Source organism: Lichenostomus cassidix, chromosome 1, assembly GCF_008360975.1.
Source record: "Lichenostomus cassidix isolate B80296 chromosome 1, HeHo_3.0, whole genome shotgun sequence".
NCBI classification, from domain to species: Eukaryota; Metazoa; Chordata; class Aves; order Passeriformes; family Meliphagidae; genus Lichenostomus; species Lichenostomus cassidix.
This window is the reverse complement of record NC_139479.1, coordinates 63103725-63129920: the sequence shown is the minus strand read 5'-3', so window position 1 is coordinate 63129920 and position 26196 is coordinate 63103725. Positions and strand designations below refer to the sequence as shown.

At 43.9% G+C, this 26196-nt stretch overlaps 1 protein-coding gene across 1 annotated transcript; it reads left to right on the top strand.

The window, feature by feature from the left end:
* The first annotated feature begins 261 nt into the window (after nucleotides 1-261).
* Nucleotides 262-25856, top strand: TMEM272 (transmembrane protein 272). The gene is made up of 5 exons (XM_085060619.1): nucleotides 262-536; nucleotides 4041-4120; nucleotides 11240-11299; nucleotides 17474-17556; nucleotides 20675-25856. The coding sequence occupies exons 2-5, from the start codon at nucleotides 4063-4065 to the stop codon at nucleotides 21035-21037; spliced, it is 564 nt and encodes a 187-aa protein (XP_084916745.1). The 5' UTR covers nucleotides 262-536; nucleotides 4041-4062; the 3' UTR covers nucleotides 21038-25856.
* Nucleotides 25857-26196: the final 340 nt, after the last annotated feature.

The window sequence follows — 26196 nt, the reverse complement described above, 5'->3', positions numbered from 1 at the left end:
ATCAGCTGCATTGATGGGGAGGGGGGGAATTGCACGAAGAATGAACCAAGTACTTACGATTCTCTACTGATTTCTGAATGAATAATTTCTTTTTCTCTAATATAAAAGACTTAGCAAAATTAATTTGTTGGGTTTTTTTCCCCCCTCCTGTACAGTCACAGCTGTGTGGGGTCCTTTGCTTCCCCCTGCTGTCACCCTGGAACAGCACAGGGTGGGCTGTGGCTCCAGCCAGCCGTGGGAGTGGGGAAACTAATGAGGGTGGGCTCCACCGGCAAGCGCTCCGGCATCCAACAGTGCTGCCGTCGAGAGCTGAGAGAGAGGGAGGCCAGCAGGAATAAAAGCCACTGAGCCCCCCTAAAAGCCCTGCCTCCGTGCCTCACCGCCCACGGGCAGAGTCCCAGGGAGCCGAGCTGAACTCTGGGGTCCCAGCAGAGGACTCTCCCAGCTGCCTCTCACTGATTGCTGGATTTTGCAGCTCCTCTGCCCCATCTCCCACACGTGCAGGTGAACGGATTTGGCACCCACAGCACTCGCAGGTAAGAGGGGTTTTCTGGGAAGCGGACGATGTGCATAAAAGCCAGTGTGGGGCTTTGTGGTTTGGTAGGAAGGGTCTGGAAGAGGACTTTGCTCTGAATATTTCAGAAAAATGAAGAGAAACCATTCTCTCTAGCAGTCCTTAGAGAAGAGCCCTTGCTCCAGAGGGGTTTGCTGGCCCATGTACAGCTCCTGAGTCCCAGCAGGGACCCCCTGGCAGCCAGAAGCCATCAAGTGGGAACTGGGATCTTAGGAAGCCCCAGCAACTCTGCCTGCTGTGTCCACCAGCACAGAGTGGGGCACCTGCAGCTGGGAGAGAGAAGGGCTCAGTTTGAAAAGTCTGAACACCATAGTATAAGCGTGGACATGGCTCTTGTTTGGGCTGACATATGGTGGGGCCAGCCTGAAGTTGTCTTTTGGCTTTGCTGTCATCAGGCATGCACCAGCCAGTCAGTGGTCATCTTCTTTTGACTCCTCTTACCCAAGAATTTAGGATGAGAATAATTACCAGAAAAACAGTTTAAAGCAAAAACTCTGAAATAACAAAGGAAACAGGCTGGAAAATCTGTGATACAGAGACTTATCACTGCTGCTTGTAAGGCACAAGGAACTGAGTTACAATAGGAGGCAGCAATGTGGGACACAGCATGTGTTCTGGGTGGGCAAACCTGGCCACTGACCACCAGCAGTGAGGGCACTCAGCAAGAAGGTATTGGACAGCCTGGAAGAGACACAGGGGTGCTGTGGCTCTCCTGTGGCTCGGTTGCAACTTGCCACTCTGAAAAGCAGCTGTATGGAGAGGCTCCAGCATCCTGCAAGGGGCTCAGAGGCTTGTCCCCACTGCTAACCCCCGCTTCTAACCCTTTACACTGGGGAAAACAGTGAAGGACTGATGGGAGGAGGTCCAGAAGTTGGCTTTGGTCTTTAACTTTTCTTCCTAGTTGTGGCTGAGTTGTATGCTTTGCATATGGCTTTCCTAACTCACTGGCAAACTGGGAGCAGGCACAGGGGGCAGGACACCTCCCTGCCCTTGTATGCCACCAGTCTTCATGCTGCACCACTTCCAGTTTCCTGAGAGTTTCAGTGACCACTTCCCTGTTTCAGCTGGGAAACAAAACTGTTCTGCAGCTGCCTGGCTGCTGAATTGCACTTTATCTCCCTCATGCATTGGCAAAGGAAAATAATGAATTTTTAACACCCACAGTGGCTTCTGCAGAATCACCAAAGGTCTGGGGGAAAGGGGCAACACCTCTTGATCTGGCAAATATAATGACTTCTCTGAGGGATTTGTCAGTCCTGGAGAAGTCAAAGCCAGCATCTGAGGAAAGACTGAAACCATCACCTGGTTTATGTGTTGTGTGTGCTGTGTTCTTGTGTGAACGTGCTTTGTGCGCAGAAAATGAAATTGCTTTCTTTATCTCACCTGTTAGAACTGCACACACAGAGCTCTGATTCACAGTCACTTCTGGGCTCTGTCACTAGATGGTGACAAGCTTCCAGACACTGAGTCCTTCTTCAGTTTGTCTTTTTTCCTTTTCCTGTAAGAGAGCAGTAAATAAAGACAAAACTTATGTTTTTCCCTTTGCTTATGGAAATACAGCATTCCCAGCCACACAAAATTCTGCTTAAGATAACATGATATTCAACTGATTTTTAATATGGCACTGAATTGATTAATATTGAGTAATTCTGTAAGAATTACTGCTATAAAAGTAATTTTAGTAATAAACATTTACATAAAGACTAATATCCCTAATCTCTGCATAATTTAGAGCATCTTTGTCTGCAGCCATTGCCATATGCAAAATGAATGCCTGTTTGTGCACTTTCTAGGAACAAACCTGCACTGAAAGTTTTAATGTGTCATTTGGCTGTGAAAAGTACCAGTTTCCCTTCCTGCTTTCTGTTTTTCCTGAGCATGCAACAGTGCTTATTATTTTTCCTTAAAATGCTCATCTATGGTTGTAGCCCAAAGGCACAGTATTTGCTCTGCTGAAGAAGGTTTGGTGGCTGGTATGAGACACATGCACTCACCAGAGGTCAGGCACTCACACATAATTTCTATTCCAGTCCATTGTCCAGTACTGATGGAGATGTCCTCTGGGATATGAAGATGAGGGCTGGAAAAGGAGAGCTAAATTTCATGAGACATCTGATGAGATGAGGCACACTAGAAACCTGGATGTGTGTGTAGGTGGCTGGCTGCTCCCTGCAAGGGTTACTGACCTGGTGGGATGTCTGTGAATGCCTCAGTCCCTGACTCTTGCGTGGTCACTCACCTGTAGGTAAAACCATACCTGCCTCTATTACTGCCAGGAAATAGAATCTGCAACGCCATTGTACAAGGAGCGAACCCCATTCCCTTCCCCATGGCAGCAGAGGGTCCTGTCTGGGCTTGAGACAGCTGCCTCTGCTCAGATGTGACTAGTGGGCTTGGACAGACTTTGGGAGGGGATATGGCTGTGTATCAGCTGGTTGAACAACTCTGTCTTTATCTTCAGCATACACATGGGTTCCTGTGGTCACTAGTAGGCTCTGGGCCAAGCTGGACACAGCATTACATCAGAAAGCCCTAGGGTGGGTTGCATGTCAACTGAGAACACAATGAGGCTAAGCTTAAAATACTGCTCTTTAACCATTAGGAAATCTAGAGGTTGTTTTGAGGTATGTGTGGGAATGTAGCTTCCCTTATCCAGGCCTTCTCCACACACACCTTCTTCTGTCACACAGCTGCTGCTGGTGGCAGCCTTGTGGTGATCCTGCCCAGAAGCTGAGGCTTGGAGTGTGTGTGGGTGTGGGTGTGGGTGTGTGTGTGTGGGTGGGGGTGTGTGTGTGTGTGTGAGCTTTCCACACTCCCATCCACACTGGATGCTACCTAACTGATGCTGTCTGAGGCCTGACCTTGGATGCCTGACTGCTTGCTCATCCCTCACCTCACCTTGTAAAAATTCTTCTTTACAAGGAGCTACTTTCTAATCCAGCTACTTTTCTGTGAAAGGCATCTTGTTCTATGCTCCCTGTGGTTTGCAGTTTTTATTCTATATTCTTCTTCTGAATCCTCCTCGATCTCAAAACTATTTACATCCTCTCTCTTCCTTTTTTCCTTTAATTCATTTTTGCTCACTAATTAATTTTTGCCAGGATTTGTGTAGCAAACCCCATCTGTTTCACTGGGTTTTCTCAAGACAGTTAAATCACTTTGTTCTGCCCCAACCCCAGTTGAAGTCAAGATAGAACCTTTCATAGTTTCCAGGAAAACAACATTAATACTTTTCCCTCAGCCTCCCAGTGACCCCAGAGCTCAAGCATCTTCACCAGCAGGCAGGCCTGGAGCTGCTGGAAGGCAAACCTGCCTCTGGGTATGCCACACTGCTGGCGGGGTTTGTGCATGCTTGGAGATTTTGAGGGTAATGAAAGCCTGCCAGTGTGTGTGAGTCCTCTGAGCCAAGATACTTAGTAAGGTAAAGACACTTCTCACAGCCAGATTAATTTCTCTGTCTCCACAGACACCCCAAAAGGTTCACCACAATGGCTGCCGGCCTGGAGAAAGCCTGCCACCGGTGCATATCCAAAATTGCCAGCAATGGTAAGGCAGTTCTGGTAGCAATCACCTGATGTATTTTAGCAGCCCTGTTACTAAGCCAGGTATATAAAGGAATCAAGATGGTACCAAGTCCCACCTGAATCTTCCGCTGAAGTTTCCTTTCCTAGACAATTTTGGGTGCTGATGAAGTCTGCAATATAACTACCCAAACAGCAGCTGCCTGCTGAAGTATTTGAAGTATAGCAACCAGCATGAAATTTCAAACAAATACAAACACCTCCACGTACCTAAATATGGGCTGCAACAGACAGCCTGAGCAAAATAGTGTGTTTGCCTCTTCTTTGAAGTGTTTACCTTACACATAGGGGAGCTGAAGCATCCACAGGGAAAAAAATCACCTGGTAAAGAGCAGCACAGCCACCCTGGGAACAAACTCTCCTAGGAGCAATTTCTGCACAGCAAAACTGCTGCCAGTCTGTGTGGTGGCACAGGGACACAAGTCTGGGGACAGAGTAAGGTCAGGAATATCCCCCCTTTCACCCAGGGAGATTTGGGACAGGGTACTCTTCCCTCCACTTGCCTGCTCCCTGGGCCACTGCAGGCACAGATATCCCCCATAAGCAGCCCCTTGGAGTGGGTTGGAAGCACAGTTATCTGGACAGAGATCTTTTGCATGACAGCCTGGGCTCATTCAGGCTTTAAAACAACTGGTTCTTCCCACCCAGGGTGAAGGACACAGAGGGCTGTAATGAGCTGACAGCTGGTTGAACAGGCTGGTTCTTGCTCTCCGAGGAGCAACACAGCAGAAAGCTGACCTGGGCTGAGGCTGTGCAAGCTGCACAGAGGCACAGGAGAAATACCCTTCAGGGCTGGGTTTTTGTAAGATCAGGGAAGCAGTGTCCTCAGCAGGAGGTTAAAATCCATGGGTTTTAAAGCAGCTTACTCCTGCTGACTGCATCTCCTTTTCACTCTGAGTTGCAAGTGTCTCTTGCTTTCACTCCTAGGCAGTAGGGATTTCTAATTCCACTCAAATACAAGAAACAGCAACCCCCTTGACCACTCATCATAATTGATACTTTACCCACTTGGGGTCTTCTAAATTCCTGATCATTGCTTTGCTTGAAAGGCTCTCAAAGCTCAGAATGAACTTTTATTGATGATTAAACCCCCCAACTCCTTGCTGCCTTACAAACCACCAGAAAATTCAGGCCATGGGGTCAGAAAGCTTAATCCAGGCCTCTCTGCAGAAACCTGGCACAGGTAGGGAAGGAGAGGACATTTTCTGGCCCACTTTTTCATGTTCATCATTGCCCCAGGGGAAAGGAGGGCTGGGCAGTGATGGAAAACAAGGGGTGCAGAGCATGTGGCACTCTCATTACACCCTGGCCATTGCCTGGGAATGGAATTGGGGCCCAGCTGGTCCCTGTGGGATCCCTCACATCCTGCAGAAAGGACATGCAGGGGGGATCTGGACCCATTGGTGAATATCACAATTTGAAAAGCCAGAAGTGGTATTTTCTCTGATTTTTGTTCCTAGTGGTTACAAACAAAATGTCACCATACTCTGTTATTAAATTACCACTGGAACTTCAATTTTCTCTCAGCAGAGAAAATAATTAATCCTTCTGATTTGGTTTTTTTTTTTGAAAGATTGGGATTAGTTCTGATCTCATGCTCTTCTACACCAGAAGCAACCTCTTGGGTACCTGAAAAATTACCCATGAGTAAGGCAACTCAGAAATACTATTCCAGAAAAGTATCTTCGGATTTTCGTCATGTTAAAGTTCAAAATCAGCTCAGCTTTAGCTATGGATCCAGCTAGTGCATCCAAAATTGATTTTCTGTTCATTAAATGCAAGCCCTCATGCAGTGCACTGATGCTTAATTTCACTTTTTCTCATCATCGTCTCATCGTATATTTTTCAAAGAGCTTTTCAGCACAAACCCACATTTGTACCTATGGTCTCCTGATATTTAAATAACTCCCAAAAGCCAACCCACCTGTGGAACATCTTTTTATTCTTGAAAAGATGTTCAATTCTTGAAAATGTGCAGCAATTTAAGTTCAGTCTTCAATTAACTGACCAAAATAAAAAAGGCTAATCCACTACTCTGGGTCTATTGCAAAGCAAACTGAATGGCTCTGTATGTAATGGCTAAATATTGTTTTCAAAGTACTTCTGGAAATTATTCACAAGGGGCCAAATTCGGAATCTAGACCATGGCATAACTGTAGTTTAGTGGCTGGAGGCATAATATAAAATTCAGACAAGACACTCTGCAGTATTGCTCAACCCCCAAAGCACCTGCACCTAGGACTTAAATTTTAGGTGATATGATGCTGATATCTGGGTACCAAAGTTCTATTTCACAGTAATTCAACCTTGCCTAAGCAAAGAGTGATGGAACAGAGCAAACAGCTTGTGGCCCTGAGCTTGGATTTGGTCAGTTTTCTCACACTTCCCCTGCCTCATACGGTAGCTTTGCACTGGTACTAGAGATCTCCGTGAGAATGGCTGTTCCTTACCCTGAATCCTCCAGCTTCTAAATATCCAGTTTGGTCAAGGTGTTAAATCACCCCAGGGATGGGATTCCTTCCATTCATCCCCAGAGGCTATTCCATCAATATATCTCCTTCCTATGGCATTTAGCCTCATGAACAGAGCTGTCTTTGGTTTTGCTCAAGTTCATCTCATGTCTCTACTCTTTGGATCACTCACAGGTCTGGTTTTGAGTGCTCAAATCTCGCTATTATTTTCTCTTATTTGGTAGTGGCTGGCCAAGCTGAATGGATTTAATTCCTTTCCCTCATGTTACTTCATTCAAGTCTTTTCTGCATATCCCATCTGAGGTAGTGACATTTTCCTGTGACTGGAAAGCACAGAAGGACAGCCAGTATCCACAGCTACCAAAACCATGGAGAGACATATCCCTGGTCTGTAAAACAAGGGGCTGGTTTGTCAGAAAGGTCCTTCAAGTCTGCCGCCACAACCCTCACAGGCTGCATTCTTTCCTTTCCCCAAGTGCCTGTCAGTGTGGCAGGGGATGCCTGCAGATACCATGAAGGAATAAAACATGGATGAAAATACCTGCTCCCCATCTGCACTCCAGCCTGTTACACCACCCATGCTGCAGTGCAGCACACCATGACACTGCTTGCTAAGCTACTGCACTACCATCTGCATCTGCCTCAGGGCATCAGCAGACCAGGGGCTCTGCCAACTGGATTTGACCCGAATTTCCCAACACCCAGACTGCTGAGAGTCAGCCCCTTCCAGAGCAGCATTCCCACAGAATGTCCAAAGGGTGTACTGGGAGTTTACACAGAGTTTTTCTCCTCAGCTTGTTCATGCAGATAAATACTGGGTCTACTGCAGGATTTGTTTGGAAGCTGGTAGCATCTCATTTAAAAAAAAAAATTCCTTTTTTATCCAGAACCTGACAAGTGACAGAACAAATAGCACTTGGGAGTGATGGTAATGTACCCAGCACTTCATTTATTACTGTATTTATTATCAGAGAGCTTGTCACACACTCTACTGAGCAACCTGCACTACAGCTGTATTAGCATACTACTAAGAAGAGTAGGTAGGTTGAGATTTATATTCATAAATCACTTCTGAAAATCCCTTCTGAAAAGAAAGAAACTTTTCTCTCTCTTCAAAGTAAATAGGGACAACCTGAGCTGATCTGAAACTTCCAAGTGCTTGGAAAATTCGTGGCAGTAAAATAAAGTATGAGGAGCCCACAGGTGAATTGGTGTCACATCCAATACTGCCTCCAGATCCCAAACAAATGCCAGAGGACAGCAGGCTGTGTGCCCTGAGGCCAGGCATGTAAGTGGGGACAAACCAGCAGGGAGTGGCAGACGACTGGGAGGAGAGCTGCAGTGCAGGGCAGGGCTGTGGAAGATGCAAAGGCTCAGGCATCAGACAGAAGAGAGACCACGACATATAGCCAAAATGTCAACAGTGATTTCAAGTGTGTTTACCTCTGTGGGGAGACCCTGGCAAGAGGAACTCAGCTAAACAGCAGATTTATATCAGCTGACTGTACTGCTGGGCAGGAGACATGCAACCTGCACCCACTGATCCGATTTTTGTGACCACAGATTTCAAGGAATGTGCAAGATATTCAGCCACTTGTTCTCTTCTTTCTCTGTTGTGATCCCCGACACGAGCTCTTCCCTTCATCCCTCTCCCGGCTCGTTAGAATTCCCACGGCAGGACTTCCCCAGTGTCCCAGCAGGCGCTGCCCTGCTGGTACAGAGCGGTGGGTTCTCCTGCCTGCTTCCTGAGCACCAGCTTCACAGAGCAGATCTCCTCTAGAGCCACGCCTGCAAACACTTCCCTCACTGTGTTGTGTTTTTAGAGACTACCAGCCCGTTTTTGCTACTTGTTCCAGGAATGGGTCCAGGGTCTTCTCTGACCAGCCTGTGAGGCGATTTCACGGACGTAAAAATACCACTAGCCCCACATGGGGACCTGCCTAGACAGCAGTGTCCTCTCCGCGGAGCTGTGCTACCCAGCGGCAAGTACCACTTTCTGGAGCAATTTGTCGTCGGACCAGGACGGGGCAGCACAGCCCAGACAAACCCAGGCAGAGAATGCGTGTATCCCAGCGGAGCAGCGTTTCTGTGACACCCCCGCACATTTAGGGGAAATCAGTCTTTAGTGCTGCTAGCTACACCGAGAGCGCTGCAGAGCCCTGCCAGTTGTGTAGGCAATTCTTGAAGAGTCTCACTTTGTTAAACATGGATCTGGAAGCCTTCCCAGACTATGCATCTGCCCCTCCAATTCGAGACCTAAGAGGCTGTAGCTGAATGGAGAGATAATGAGTAAATACATTCCCAGCGACTGCTTTGGGAGCGGAATTAATGAGCCATTATCTTTTTCTCTTGAGCTCTGAGTGGTCTCTACCTCCCATTTCTCCCCTCCAAAATCAGGCTATTGGGTAGATGTCAGACACAAGCAAACACGGACACCTGTGTGCTAGATGCGCAGCCTCTCATGTACATGAGACCCCTGAGCCTTTTTCAGAGCTTACTGCAGCGCCCATCCCCGGGCTCAGGCAGACCACGCGCTGCATAATTAAGAAATGACATGATGCCTCCTCCTCCTCCTCCTCCTCCCGAGCTCCTGAGCACTTCCCGTGCTACAAAACCCCAGGCAGAGGGGTGACGTCGCTCCGAGGGCTGCGCTGCAATGACAGGACTGCTGGCAACGCCAGGCACTCGGTGCAATGCCTGCAGACCTGAACTGCACCCCTTTGGGCACCAGATAAATGAGTTGCCCAGCCTGTGGGCTCTATTCACCCACAAATGATGTTGGGAGCCCAACTCAGCTACAATACCATCGCTTCTGAATATGAAAGAATAGTCTAGATAAGGTAACAGCAAGAGGAGCTAGCACAAAATGTGACGTGGTGAAAAGGGAGGCTCTGGGCTGAGTTGTTCTAATGAGAGGCTGTCAGTGGTTGAAAGAACTTAGTCAAGTGTAGGACACTATTCATGCAGAGGAAGAATTTCTGTACTGTGCAGCATTCAAGAGATAGGAGTTTGAGCACAAATGAGAGAGAGAGAGAGAGAGAAGGAGAAACTGGCTGACAGGGAAAGGAGGAGGGGGCTGCACAAAAGAACAGAAGTATTTTCTTCGCTCAGAATACCCTCAGTCTCTACCAATTCACAGAGATAACAAACATGCTACTTCTGAAAAAGATGTCTCTCAAGCGCTGAAGTGTAAGATCCTGGTTCTCTGTGGAGAAAACACGAGCAGCATGTGGGGGATGGTGTGTTCCCATGAAAAGTGTCTGCAAGTCAGAAAGCCTGGTGGATCTGCCCTGAATTTTGATGCTGCTCCTATGTTCTCTCTGTTTCTCCTTCTGTAAAACAGAGGCAGTGATGCTGCCCTTTCTCTCTAAGGCAGCCTGAGGGTGATATTTTGGCAGTGCTGCAGAATTTCCCAGAGTGGCACTGTCTGCAGGGCGCTGGCAGTGTCCCTGCTCCTGCACAGCCAGGAGGATGCCATGCACCTTGCAGAGGTTGCAGTTGTCTGGCATGGGGAACTGCGTGACACAGTTTGACTGGGGAAGTGCTGGTCCAAACCCAACCTTGAGTGCTTGCTCCAAGATTTTTTTCACAAGCCTCCAAGGAGATAGCCTACTCCTTTTCTTATCCATGCTGTTCTCAGCCCCTCTGCAATCTATGCCCACCTGCCCTTCGGCATCCTCAGGCACCCATTTGCAGCCTGAGCCATTTGTGGAAGAGCTCTGCAGGGACACTTGCCACAGAATGTCCTCATTATATTTTACTCTCATTTGGCAAGGCACCATTTCACTTTAATGTTGCCAAGTGTCCATGATTAGGCACAGAGGTTACAGCTCTTGTAAGACAGGCTGCTCACACTGTTCTTGACACTACTGTCCCTCACTTTCTGCAAAGGTAAGCATTCATCCTCTGCAGCACCAGGCTGTGCTGGGAAAATACCAGGACTCAGATACACCAGCAACTCTCTAGTGAGTAAGCAAGCACCTCAGCTCCACTCACCTGCAGGGATAGTCTATATGCACCCCTAAGAACATCCTTCTATGCAGTTTAAGCTAATCTATCCCAATGATAAATCCCAGTCCTTGTAGCAGGCTGCTGTCTTTGTGTTCATGAGCCAAGCTGGGTCAGGGAGTTAGACCATCCAGAAACTATTCAAATCTGTAATAAAGACAGTTTATTTAGCTATCAGTGAAAACTAAGTGAAATGGCATTAAAGCTGCTATTTGCTTAGCAAACAGATGCAGCCCATCAGTTGCCATGGATTAGCTGATGCAAAATTAGTTGTTACTGCACAGTCTCCTGGCACTGCCTCTGAAGAGGATGCAGGATAAGGCAGCAGTGGCTGAATGCTTGTCCTTGCAATAAGACAAGCTGCAAGTATTAGCTGCAAAAGCAGTTTGTGTCTCTCACTGCACCCTGGAAGTGACAAACCACGTGCTGGTCCCATCACTGCAAATGCTGCACCACAGAGGTGATAGTTCTGTCCCATCAAGTGTGCTGCATTTCTTGCTGCACAACTGTGTGGACACAGAGCATCTGTAAAGAGCTAGATGGAAATGCTGGTCTCTAAACTTGAGCTAGCCCAAATAACACTGTCTTTCTTTTCTCATTCACAGCCTGCTTTATATTTGGGCTCCTTGCTTTCCTTGCCTTGCCACTATCCATGACTTTTATAGGTAAGTAGGCTACTAAAGCAATTTGAAAACAGAAACTTCCTGGTGCTGTACGGCAGATTAGCATGTCTGGTGGAAGAACGAAGCTGGAAAATTCAGAGTTTTCAACTGTTAAACATCTGTGTTGGTACTTTAGTTTCAGACAGAATCCCAGCCCACTCTCCATATCAGGGAGGAAAGAGTACTTGAATTCTGACCCTGTTTAAAACACCCCACCAGTGTGTTTTACCTCAAAACTCAGCTTTGTCTGTGGGAGGAAGTTCAGAATCTGACACATGAGAAGATTTCATTAATCAGGATCCCTCTGTATTAACTACACTGCAAAAAATCACAGAAGCATAGTGCTGGAAGGGAAAAAGAAATGCTGTAGGCTGCTATTTCTCCATCTTTTTGAAAGTCAGACCTGTTTTTTGGCTGATCAGTCTCTGTATAACCCCTCAAAGGCTGGATTTGTGAGTAGCATTTCAAGATCAAATATTTAAGAAAGGAAAATCCTTTGAGCTGCAGAATTTTATACATTTTTAAACTGCATAAGGCCCCTCTTTTCTTAAGCACCACCTTTCCCTTACCAGTAACATCGATTTTTATTTTTTCTTTAACACTTCATTGCTCCCTTTGGGCCTTTCACATCCTCCATATGGGTTGTGAACCCCACTTGAGGAACATCAGTAGAGACACCAGTCCACCTTGGCTTTCAGACAGGCTCGCATGCTCATGGCATCCCTGACAGATGTCTGACTTGCCCTTGCTCAAGGAAATTCCATGGCTTCCCAAGGAGCCTATTTCAACATTTTATTGCTCAAACAGACAAAATATCCTTCCCCATATCCAACCTAAATCTTTCCTAATTAAACAGATTACAGCCTGTCCTGCCCACTGTGGTCACAAAAACAGATTGGTCACTGTCCTACTCAGGAGATCCTTTGAACTGTTTGAAGGCTGCTATTATAACCTTGCTCCATCTTCTCTTTTTTTTTCCCCAGAGGTCTTGAAAACCTATTTCTTTCATCCTGACTTCACAGGTCACTGTTTCTGTAGCTTTTTTTTTTTTCTCATCTTGGCCTCCTTCCTTTGGCCTCTGGCCAATGTAAGTATTTTTCCTAAAAAAAAAAAAAAGAAAGAAAGATGTAACACAAACCTCCAGCTGAGACCTGAGGAATGAGCAGTGCAGAGTAATTAGCTCCTCTGTTTAACATGCAGGATTTCTGTAAACACACCTCAAAATGAAACATGGTCTCTCTGCACCAATCCATTTCCTCCAATTTAGTTTATGGTGCACTGTAAGCCCAGATGGTTTTTGGCAGTGCTTCTCCCTATCAGACACATTTCATTTTTTATTTACATTGAAGTTTCCTCCCCTACATGCAGAGTTCAGTTCTATCAGTTTTCATCTCGTAGGCATTGAATGCCTTTTTTCAGTGTATCCAGATCACTTTGAATTCAAAGTCCTCAAGAGCCCTTATCTTTGAGAAGCTGTTCACCTTCTGCCTTGTTATTCATGAAAGGTGGTCCAAGTGAACTCTACATGCAGATGCTGTGGGCAAGAGGCATCCCACCTAGACTTGGGACTGTGTGCATCTGCAGCCAGGCCGGGCACTGGGCGTTGTCCTTGCAGGCTGTTAAGAGAAAAGGATGCTCCTGACACTGAAAGTCCCTTACCCTCTGTTAGGTGCCTGCCTTGAGATGAGGTAACTTTTAAGGCAGTTGGGACACCTGGCCCATTGGCTTGGATAGTTATCCAAACCCACAAAATAAGTGTTCAGCTAAAGGGTGGTGATGTTCCCTTTATCTGGGGCCTTCAAAGTACCACTGATGACTATGGTGGGATTCTGATTAGGATGTCCTAATTAGGAATTAGGGAGTTCTAATGAGGGATTAAGGAGCAATTAGGAAGCAGGGAAATGGACTGAACTGTTACATCTCAATACTTCAGCTCTTACACTTATCCATGACTTAAGATCGGTATTTATCCCTTAAGAAGATTCTAGCTTTAGCTCTTCCCCAGGCTGAATATGCCTGAGCTCTGAAATAGGGATGGGATGGTATAATTCAAAATGTGGCATGGCTTCCACACATATTGACACCCAGCCTTCTGTAAATGAATCCAGGGCTGGAATCTGACCACTTATAAATATCATTACTCAGGAATATTTCATAATATCTTTGAGATCAGTGAGAAGTGGAAAGTGTATGGTAAGATATTAGCCTGGACCTCTGAGTATCTCCTGCATCAGAAACAGAGCCCTTTTTTCCCCCTACCACTTACAGAAATTAAGAGATAATGTCACTGTAATATTGTGTTGTCAGAGGATATTGGTTTCCTGCAGCTTCATATTAGCAAAGGCATTTTTAGGAAAATGAAATGTCAAGGAAAATGCAGATATTTATTATCCAAGCAAAAGCCTATGATTTTCTGATAATAATCTGTTACCATGATCTCAGAAAAATCTTGCTGATGTGCCTCCAGTCATTTTGGCTCTTGCTTCCTACAGAGGAAAACTGTGAGATACAATACTTGTTAAAACTCAGAGATGAAAAACAGGCAGCCCTGGTAATAATTACATGGTAACATTATACACTCTTAAAATCCGATAATGCTGTAAATCACAGCATAATTCAAGATACATGAAAAGGACTCAGCATATTTTCCAAGCTGCAGACTTGTGACATCATTTAAGCCACGGATTGTTTAGCAGCTTTTTCACTTTTACTGGCAGAGAGGATCCCCTTTTTTCACTAACCTCTCCAAAGATACAGAGATTTATTTATTTATTTTTTCTTTAGTTTCCAGGACAGTGAAGGATTACTCCCAATAACACATTCTTGTATTTTGTCCAGAGTACCTTTATATACAGAATTCCCCAAGGGTAGCTAAATAATATTTGAAAGCTGATGACATAGTTTTCTCAATTAGCAGCCTGAATGTTTCCCCCGTTCAAATTTAACCCAGTACTACTCCTCACACTCATATCTACACCAAATAATTCCTCAACTCTCAAGTGCTCCTGAGAGTTGTCTGAAGCCTATTCTCATATTCTGTGCCTTTATGGGGGAACCAGTCTTGTGCTTTAGCAGCTGTTTAACACAATCTTTCCTTGCATTTCAGTCCTTCAGCCAGTCCTCTGATTTGCTAATATGCTTCCTGACAAAATGGTGCCCAAAAGCAATTACTTTGAGATAAATTCTCCATAGTACTTAGATCCAAATGTAAGGACAACAGTCAGGGCTTGACTGAGGTCTGTGCTAAGTGATAACAACTGCAGTCATCTACTGGGAACACCTGAAAATGGCCTGGCATGTTGTGTCCTCTGCCTCCCATTAGAAGAAGTTGAGAAATGGGCACCAAACACTGGATCAGCCTTGCTATATTGCAGCCCTCCTTTCCTATGGAGTGTTCTTCAGCCATTTTCAGCTGAGAAGAGCAAAGCAGCTAAAAGGAGACCAACGCTGTATTGATTTCCATTCATCCTGACCCCTCATCTCACAGATAATTGTGAGTCACAAGGACACTTGGTTGCTAGTGATCCACTGTGGGCCATGCCAGAGCACTGCCCCAAATGGTGCACTTAGAGAAGCTCATGTCCTGTTTGCTCACTACTACTACACTGTGCAGGCTGTGTCTGGTCTTGCAGAGGTCTTTGGTGTATTCATTTGGACTCATGTGCTGGTTACTGTTGTGGTCAGGTTCAATTGCTTTTCACTCTGAACCACAGGTTGCTCTGGCTTGCAGGGAACATTGCACTAGAAGCAGAACTTTCATCTTGCATGGTCCATACATTCCACCTCTAGCAGTCACAGGAGAACATATCTGTTGCTTATGGGAAAGAAGAGCTAGCAGTGAGGCTTTCCTACTAGTTTTGGTGTTCCCAGATAAATCAAACACACACTGTGTGAGAACTGATTGGCACATGCACTAATTTCACTGTGACAAATACCAGTGCCCATCTGTCAACTGTAGGTCCATATTTCCTATTCACACCTTGGGGTGTATTTTTAAAGTTACTACTGTATCACCCGCTTTGACCTACTCTTTTGCTGTCATATCTGTCTGCAGTATTCTTCCAAAACCTACAGAATCCCACTGTCTGTCATTCAAATGCTTCCCAAGACTGACTGCTGACATGTTAAATATACATGAAAGGACTCCATAATAGATTTGTCTGGGAAAGAGAATCATAGCTCCATGAGAAAAAAAAGAAAGGCATTTTTTCTTGATTTTTTTCCCCCTCAAATTGAAATCTCAGTAACACACTGGAAATAGAAATTGCCTAGGTTCCTAAACTGAAATATATTCCCAGTGATCCCTGGACAGCTGCTTTTGTGGCAGGCTATCAGATGGCCAAGGACTCTGGAAACCCTAGAAGCAGCCTTCTGATGAAAGTGATGTAATTTGTGACAATTTCCCTGCTGCCCACCCCTGTAAGGTTGGGAGTCTGAGCAGGTCTCAGTGTTACATAGTGGCACAATGGACAAATAATTACAGCTTTGAAATAGGGACAAAAGGGGAGAGAGTCCAGGTCCATCTAAGTCCAGCCTTTTTCATTTATGAAAGGGTTGGTAATAAATACTTAGTATAGAAGAATCCACTGGATGGCACAGGCCTTACACACAGGGGATCACAAAACACTGCCCTGGGTCTCATGACTGAAGTCAGACCTGTAGGCAAGCAACCACCATCCAGAACACCTGTATTATGCTATGCAAAGAGTGCAGGAGAGGTTCAGGACATCAGCAATGTTCTGGACCAGCAATGGCAGTGGATTTGGCAGGCAAATTGACAAGCTGAAGAGGATTACAGCTACAGAAAAGGGAAAACAAAACAAAACCCACCCAAAACAACAAAAAAATTCACCTAACCAAAACCCACTGGTACTTCTTTCTGATTCTTCATATTCAGTGTAGTTCTGAAAACAGAGGCAAAACATTTCACCTAAGAGATGTTTAGCACTAAGACCAGAACATTTCTTTCAGTATCCTGCAACAAGGTTACTCCAATTACTCAGAGAAAAGTTAAAATACCTTTTTGAAAACTATTTATACAGCTAGAAGAAAACAGAAAATCCTTTTTCCCTTCTTAAACTGATCAGTCAAATCCCTGAAACATGGGATCAATAACAATAAAATTACAGTGTAATGAGCTGTTTAAATTTTCTAAAGATGCCATTGGGTAAGAGACTTGTGTGGGGATTCATCCCAGCTAGCTTATATGTATCTATAGCTGGCTGTCTAGATTCCTTGTATAGCCATGGACAGACAGAGGCACTTTCAGGGTGCCTCACTTGACTTTTTCACTCACCTGACCCATTTCAAATGCCTATCTTAGGATAAATGAATTGAAATTCACCAGTGTCTATTTCTCCCTATTGACTACAGAGTCTAGAAAACTAGTTCATATATGGATGCCTGCATTGCAGACATCTATATTTGGACAGATGAGTTTCACTGCCACAGACCTGTATCACAAGCTTCAGTCTCTACTGCCAGCAACATCCTCACACAGCCATATACACTCTTCTGTAAAACTTACCCAGCTTTCCCTTTCTTGCAGTAGATTTGAGGGTTGCCAGGAGCCCCAGCTCCATAACAACCAATGCTTTTATCCTCCAGCAACCCAAACAGCTTGGAAACTTGAGTTTCTACAGTTCCCTATCAGCTGCCTGGAAAGCTAAAACGGTTCCAGGTGCTCCCACAGTAATGGCTCCCAAGCTTCCAGGCATCTGACTCAGTAGCATGCCACACTCATAGGAGCTAATGAGCAGGAAAATCCTAGGAAAAGCTTATCAGAATTCCTTTTTTTCATAGTTTTGATTTTCAGTGAATTTTCTACTGCTGATGAAAATTTCCTGTCCATCTGAGTCAATGTTTCATTTAACAAAGAGCAGTGGCTGGAGCTAATGACCTCTATAAATGGCTCCAATCAGTAATGCCAAAAAATAATAATGTTGTTGTTGCCTTTGCTCTATGTATTCCTTCTTGTGCCTTTTGCTTGTTCATGGCTCTCACTCCTGTAGTGGGAGGTGCAAACCCCTTTTAATTCAGCCACCATTTCAACACATACTGGATACAAGTCTGGGGTGCAAGCACTACATTTTGCTTACAGCATATGTAGTTTTTAATGTACAGCTTGCTGCAATATCTGATCACTTGAGATAACAAACACTCATTTTTGTCGTTCAGGAATGAAGTTTTTGGAAGATTGCCCAGTTCAGCCACTAATTCCCTTATATCTCTTGGTGGGTGGCGTGATTGGCAGCTTAAAGGTAATGTGCCTTCTGTGTGTGAAAAATATTTTGTTTGACTCGACTTTGACTTGCTGGTTAAGACATGATAGCTCCAGACAGCCACATGCAGGCAGTACTGGAGAGTTACCAGGGCTGGACTGTGCTTGTCCCAGCACCAAAAGCACCTGTCAGTCAAGCGAGTTGCTAATGAGCTCAGCATTGTCCCACACACTGTGGTGTGACTTTCGCCTACATCACAGCATCTGTGCCACCATCCCTACTCAGGGAAATGACTACTTAATGTGGATGCCTGTCATAAATGGGGTCCTTTTTCTACAAATTGATGTCCTCCAAGCACATCAAATCTCTCTCCTTCATTCTCACATGGACAGGACAAAAGTTAAGTTACTCCCCTTGCTTTGGGAATACTTGAAAAATACAGGTGTCTGTACACAGTCCTTCACCAGTTCTATTTACTCCCACTTGGACCTGGCCAGAAGTAATGACTGCAGCAGAATCACTTCCTTCCAGAGTAAATACAACCCTGCACCACTGCAGGGCTTATGAATTTAGGTGCAGCATTTTCTAAACACAGTTACCTGTAGTCTAGTGGACTGTGCTCACTTATATCTTTGCTGAGCCATAGTCTGGCAGCTTGAAAAGTAGAAACACCCTCATACTGTGATACACCCTGGTGACTATAAAGCTACAATTCAGCATTGACTCTAAAGTAAAGGATCACCCTGTTCTGACAGTCCCTTTGTAGATGGCATTAACTGCCTGCCAGGGAGTGTGAACAGCCTTGCCACAACATTTCTAACCTCTTTTCTTTGCAGAACTGAAAAAAAGGAGAAAGAATACTCCTCTGCTGGTCTCTACATCCACTTGTAACCCAACCAAACCACAGTACATCACTAGGATATGAATCATGCCCTCCAAGGACCTTTGGTCAGTAAATAAGAAAATGGAAAAAAAAAGAAAAGAAAGTGCTTAATCTTGTTACAAGGAATTTGCTATGTTGTGAGTTCTACTGGCAAGTGCTTAGTCATTTGATCACACCAGTGGACTTTTCTGTATAATCAAAGGTTCATTTAATAATAGTTTAGAAAAGATTAGAGCAGAACTAAAAGGAAATTTTGATGCTAGTGGATTGAAACTTTCATTAAAAAACATTGAGTGGTTCTTAGCTATTTCTGGTTTAAAGTCAGTTTTTCTCGCTATAAAAAAGGTGGCAAATGGATCAGTTAATATTCATGCTGATGTCAAATAATGGTTTGAATATTACTTCAGTCGACAGCAGGCCTGCTTATTTTGCAGTCTGGCAATGCATTTGGTCAGATCCTGATTAGCCACACTCACATGTCATCTCAGTGCTTGGTCTGTAGCCAAATTAAAGTCTCTCGCGCATCTCAACTCTGCCCTCTGCCATGTTCATTGGACTGCACTGACTTCATCAAGCAGTGCACTCACTTAAGCTCTGACAGTTAGAAGGTCAGAGAATGGGTGCAGGATGAAGCCTGAACAGATTCTGTCCTGTGATGGGCATCTTCTAATGGCAAGTCATTCTAGCCCAGATCTGTGCAGACTATAGGCTCCTCATCTATTTCTTTACCACCTCCAGTCTTTTAAAAACCGAGGCAGCTGAACCATTCTAGAGCACCCAGAGAGGCCTGTTGAACTCCTGTCATGCTGCTCCATAAATGCATATTCAGCAGCTAGTAACAACGTGAGCAACTGCCAGCAATTTCTTAAATCACAGCTTGGCACGGCAATATCCATAAGAATTAAATGCACTTTCCGTGAACTAGTTAGATGCAGTTGAGATCCATAAATCTACCTGGGAGATTTTTCTGACTGCCTCAAACCCAATACTGATCTGCCATTTAACCCAATTCCCACTGCTGAGCTTGATGAAACATGAGTACAGGCAGCTGCCTGTGTGTTGAGCTCAAAGCTAATGAGCTGCAGCAGGCTTCAGGTCCAGCCACAGGTACCCCCACACAGAAACCTCAGACCCCCTGGCCAGGTAGGTTTATCCCTCCTGTGTCTCATGACTCGGTAAAATAAATGTTCATATGAGAAGAAGATGTTTTGAGCAAGCCTGTCAGTTTGAGTGCTCAGCTGACTGTGAGACATCAGTGGAAACACCATTTTTTGGCCTATGTTGGTGCTAGAACTTTATTCTGTGTTTCTCAAAAACTGGTACCAACAGCTGGGCTAGAAAAACAGCTGGTTTTGTGAACAAATATTTAATCATTTATATAAAATCAAACAGTTTTAAGAGTAAGAGAAAACTCTGGATGCTTTTGCTAGGCTTTTCTATTGAAAATGGTGTACATGGACTAAAATCTGAACCAGACAGAACACATACCTAAACAGATTTTCCTTGGGCAATGTTCTGGAGAAAGAAAACTGTAAAATGAGGGTTGCTCTTCTCTGTCATTTCAAGCAGAATATAACTCCATGAAAGGGAACATGGCTGAGAACCCCAGTCCATCTTCCTGTGTTCTGTATAACGCCAAGATTAAATGAAAATGAGAAAAAGCATCACTGACAAGTCCTACTGCATTTCCTTGCATACCAGACCTTCCTTACCACCTGGCATCATGGTATTCCACCTCTTTCTCTGCTAGCTTTGACTGAAGGCAGGAATTGAGCAATCTGAGAAAATGGCACTTAATTGAAGAAAACTTGACAACAGTACATTGCAAACATCTAAAGAAATTTCCTTGAGGTTTAAGTCATAGTCTATATGTTTCATAATTTGATATAAGATGATTCAACTTTAAAACCACGGGAAAATAGAGTTAGAAGAGACAAATCTACCCACTACAAGGAAGGAACTACACTACTTAAGTCATTTAGCAGTTACTCTAATCTGTTCTTAAAAGTCTCAAGCATGGGAGCTGCTGCCATCTCCCTACACAATCTGTTCTCATGCCTTTCCATCGGCAATTTGTTTCCAATGTCTGGCCTCACTGGTGAGTAAACTATAAGGAAAAATACATTATTGCCCAGCAGTACCTGCCTCATTTGTGGCTCCTTAGCTTTCTCCTACGTGATTTTCCCACACCCAATTTCTTTTGGCCCAAAGTCTGGCAGTTCAGACTCTCTGCAGCTGCTTTATTTCTTCCCTTTTCTCCCCCAATGCCTGCAGGTGACTCTGCTGCTGTACGACTCAACCAGGATGAGGCAGCTGCTTTCCAAGTCTGTTGTGATTGATGATGATGATGATGACGAGTATCCCTGGAGGCAGAATGCTCACAAGTACTACATCCATCTAACCCTCAGCCTTTTCCTCTTTCTCTGGTTCATTCTTGGGAACTACTGGGTTTTTTCTGTGTATCTGCCAAATTTCATCCCCCCTTTTCATCAGCCTCAAGATTACTGTGACAAAACCCTGTACATTTTTGCTGTTGGTGTTCTCATTATTAGCCATACTGTTCTGTTTCTCCTTATCTTTTGTAGCTGCTGCATATACTGTTTTTCCAGGCAAAGATTCTCTTCTGAGGAAGACTAAATGCTACATAAATAAATCCCCAGATGTTTGGGAAAGTTTCTACAACAAAGAACAGGCAATAATTCACCCTTGTGTACATCTTTGTTGTACGATATATATGTGTGATAGCAGTCAACTTCAAGAGGAAATTATAAAATACAGTGCCATCTGGAAATAGCTATGCTGGCATACAGCATTGCCTATGTAAAAATGCTGCTGCAGGTGCCAAAGTGTACTCCTGCTAACTTTTACATCCCTTTTTTTTACTCTGGATGTTTTATCAGGAGCAAGCTCTTGCAGATAGCAAACTCCTCTAAAACCAGGTGCCCCTTGTGTTGTATATAGCACAGTGCAGCACAATACAACTTTGCCTATAAAAGTAGCCATGTCATTCTCTGCACTGGGATCTGAACATCTCCCCATAGTCTTGCTGAGGTTTGTTATTGTCCCTGCATTATAGATGAGAGAGCTGAGACAAAGGGTTGTATTCAGGCCACTTTGCATGGTGTGTGGACTCTGACAGTAACTTAGATGGTCACTAGAGACCTATTCAGGCCACTGTCTGACTGGCCAGTAAGTAGCTATCATAGCAATAAGAGCATGTGTAAAGGGCAGCCTGAATATGGCCCTCAGATCTCTTCTGAACTTGGAATGGGAAGCATCTGTATCTAACTTTGTGGCTAAACCAGACAGTATGAGTACATCCATATAAATCCAATAGATCCAAACTGAGCCAAGGCAGCTTTGAGAGTCTTTGGCAGAATAAGGAACTGAGATACTGAGTGTCAGATTGGTGCTTCAACCAGGGTTCAGCACTCCCCCGTCAGGGGATACACCTTTTCTACAGGGGTAATTTGTCAGTACCAAACTAACACAAAGACAGCTGTCAAACCATTGTCATCAAGTTCACAGAAAAACTGATGATGTTACCTTGGTATTTTAAATATAAAACACAACAGTAAGACATGGGCAGGGATGTGAGAATTTCAGGCAGATGTGTTCAGTGCAGAAGTTCTCTGGTTGTGGTGTGAGTGTACGTTTGATTTGTTCAACTTGGTGCTGTACATATGGAAATCTATACTTAATGGACAGATGTAATGCAAACAGCTTTTCAGCCAGCAGCAGCTTTAAAAGCACCAGCATGCACAGAGACAATTTTTTTGTGACATGTAATGGAACAAGCCCAGAAGTGGTCTTGGTAGATTGTTTTTTCATGTGTTGATGAATCTAGTGTAAAAATGCTCTTTCTGCTTTTGCTCTTATGCATTTCTGTTAATATGGTCAAAATGGAGGGGCTCCCCTCTAGATGAGCATGAGGGTGGCCCAAGGCACAGGAAAAGGGTGTGTGTTCTGTGTATTTTTTCTGTTAAAACCCATACAGCTAAAACCTGTGTTTTTGAGAAACCCAAAAGGGTTTTACAATACCTGTAAAAGGGTGAAATATGTAAAAGAGCTCAACAATATGCCACAGCTGAACAGGGTCTGCTCAACCATCCTTCCTGGGACTGAGGCTGAAAGCAGTGTAACATCTGTGGGAACCACCTGTCTTCAAACATGAACATTTACCTCACTGGCTTTTGTATAGATAACTAAGCCTCCATTTGGTTCACACAGATTTTAATTTTGACTCCAGATTTAAGAATTGTTTATTTCCAAAAAACTAATCTTAGAAAGAAGGTAGGATAAAGGTGAAATAATCTGACATGAGGGCAGCCTTGGTTAGCATCCCCTGCTCTGCAGCATCCACTCAGGAGAGGACACAATCAGGCTGCCCCTGTTCAGAAATCCATGAAATAGGTGTTACTAGCACTGCTGCCTGACTCGGGCCATGCATAGTTGTATGTAGGGAGATATGAACAATGGAAATATTTCTGTTTATTTATGGGCCTCAGATTGGATCTGGGAGAAATCACTGGCTCTGTTTCCTGAAGAGCTGCTCCACCACACACTCTCCACTGCCCCTCACTTTTCTGAAACATAACTGCTGCCAATGGTGAAATGCTAGAATTCCTCTTTTCCACCCCAAACACTTCAGTGGCTCAGCACTTGGGCTCCTGGATTTCATGGTTCCATTCTGAACTGATCTAAAGGATTTCACCTTCAGTGGAGAGCATCTGTCATTTGTTAAGAACCCAAAGTGTTTAAGAAATTGCCTATCAGAAGGCATAACTCCATCCATCACTCAAATGCAACAAAGCAGCTGTTTATCATACAGAGGAACTTTAGCCAGAAGCTTGGAACAGGCATAAAACCAGAAAATCATGCTCAGTTGATAATGCAAAAGAAATTCAATAAGAAAGTAGTTCCACTCATGGGACTCCAGTACAAACTTGCCTTTTCTTGCAAACTGCTGCTAGAATCATTCTTAATCATCAAGAATTAAGGACTAATACTCCTAATTTAATTCTGAAGTTATTCCAGTGACTTCACAGCAAGTGATGCTGTACTCCTATGGGAGCAAATAGGAGGTGATTTTAGTTCAGCCCAGAGAAAGGACATAAGCTGACACTGCCTTGTGTTTGCTGTGTGCTTTGGTGAGCATGGTTAGAGCAGCTCAGCAGATGTGCAATGATTTGCCAAACTTCAGCCACACAGCAGTAAATCTGAGGCTTATGTCTCATTCACAGGAGGCTAAGACTGACTGATGCTTTACAGTCTGACATGGAGGAATAATTCTTCAGATATGAGCACCCAGTGCATTCATTGACACCTTGGGAAAGTGCTGCCAAGTCAGTGTGCTAGTGTTCAGTAGCTGTTGGTACAAACACAAAATTTTAGAGGCGGTATTAACAAGGGAAAAGACACTTGCGAAATATTTTTGGAGTGATACAAAGTAATCAAAATACTTTGCTAGGACCAACAGAGAAAAAATCTGCATTGATAGTATTTGCATCAATACATCAATATGTGTACATCAATACGCTGTGGCACATACAAGTGAGAACATCAACACCTCCAGAACAGTTGAAGCCATCAATTCTGTGCCCAGAGGCATCTAAGCATGCCTTCTGCACTTTCACTGCTAATGCCTCCTTCAGCAGACTGGAATCTTGCAGGGGAGGAGCAGGGACGCCTGGTTTTTGGCATGTGATTAGGTAGACCTGAGTTACAGCAACTCTTCTGACCCACCAGCAGCTGCACAGTTTCTCTCAAGTTGCCCCAGTGGCTAAATGAAGCACTCAAACCTAAATGAAAGTAGTTTAATTGAAGGCACTTTATCTTGGTTTGGGGTAACCCAGGAACATACACATGGGCCACAGCACCTTAACTTGCAAGCAGCAACTTTTTGAACTGCCACAAACTGATGCTGTCCCCGACATATGCTCTGTCTCTGCAGAAGCAGGCATGGCTCTACAGCAAACAGCTGAAGGGGAATTAAGTCATTACAGCCCAAAGGTCAAGTGGCTGAAAATACAGTCTACACCTTAAAATGTTTAATTTAAATTTTGCCACTAGGCTAAAATTACAAATTGAAAATGCTAATTATTTTTTCCACAGTAATTTAAATGTCTTCTGAAAAATTGAACAAAATACACCCTTAAGCTAATTATTACGAACTCAGAATGTTGACTACAATGTAGGAAACCAGCTGTAACTGTTTCAGTTAAATCATCTCCCCTTCTTGAGAAGGAAAGGTCTATTTCCAGTACTTAAAGGAAAAAAGATACATTTTTTCAATGGATTAGATAGCCTGCCCACTGCTAATTGTGAGTACTACAGAAATCTAATAACATGAAGACCCATAGGCAATTCTGTATGCACACACTGACTCTATACACATACATATAAGGGCAATGACAGCAGCCATGAAATAAGTTACACTTATTATAATTTATTGCCCACAGTATATTTGTCCTCCCACTACTCCACCTTCTTTAGCAATGGGCACAAGATTCTAAAGCTCTAGAGAGTAGCTTTCCACAGCTATTTCAGAAGCAGCACACAGACAAGCAATGTTTTGTTCCTGCACTCCAAATGTTAAACACAGACAGCTCCTACCTGCTGGCCCAAAGAAGAGAGAAAAGAAAAGCATCAGACATATCACAGACTTCATCTTCTCAGGACTGGAAACCAGAATGCTGTGCTGTCAGAGAAGATGATCTCTCTCACAGAGCACTTGCTCTGAGCTTTATGAGGTCCCAAGACATCAGATTTGAAAACTACAGAGTAACTGTGCAGAAAAAATAACCTAGAATAGCTTTTGCTTCTTTATGCCAAGAGCTTTTTCAAATGTCCCAGATCCTGAAATACGAACAGTTGGTGTAAAAGATCCTAAATGCTTTGACTTAACAGGTAAAGGGCTACAAAGATTAAACTGGTGATAACTCATATATATATAAAATGTATATTGTACAACATTCTAAACTAGACCAGTTTCTGTAAGGTATCTTGAATGTTAGATAATTAATCTTCTCCAAATTCTAGTTGATAAGGACTTTGCATCACAATGAGGACCCTTGTATATGCTACATTTAATACAGAAAGGATTGTCACATCAGGACTGCAATTTCAAACTGTTGCTTCTTGGCAGAGGTTTCTTCAGGTTCCTGTTCACTACTGGAGTAGATGGAAGTCCCACAGGTGTTAGCCATAGGAGGAAACAGAAAATGTTTTTAGAAAGTATAATATTGAGGAAAAGTAAAAAAAGCTGGCAAGTGCCATCTGATATTGCATAGTACAAGGAAACTGCTGAAAAGAACAATGTCATTTTGCAAGGTTTCTGAAAAAATTGTATGAAATTCTGAGAAATCATGGATATGTGTTTGTAAGACTGAATTTCTACCAAATGTCTCATTTGAATAAAAATGAGTGTAAGTGCACAAGCCTATGTGACCGCAGTCTAAAAATTAAAGTACTTTACATTTACTAGTCATGCTAATTATAATCAACCCTGCTGCAATTTCACTGAGATGAATAGTTATATCAGAGACTGATTTCGCCCACAGATTTGAATCTCAGCCATACTGACTTTTCTATATGAATAGTAATACTGAAGCAAAGGAAGAATCCATTATACCCTTCCCCGTGCTGCGGTAGAGCAGCTCAAATGTGAGAGATGCAAACTGTGGGCCTGTAAATCAACATACAAGAAAGTTTTCTTTTTACAAGGTCCTCTTGACGCCCAGGTGAGGTAGGTACCTGCATGTGGAAGGGAGCCTACAAAAAAGATGGTGAGGGAT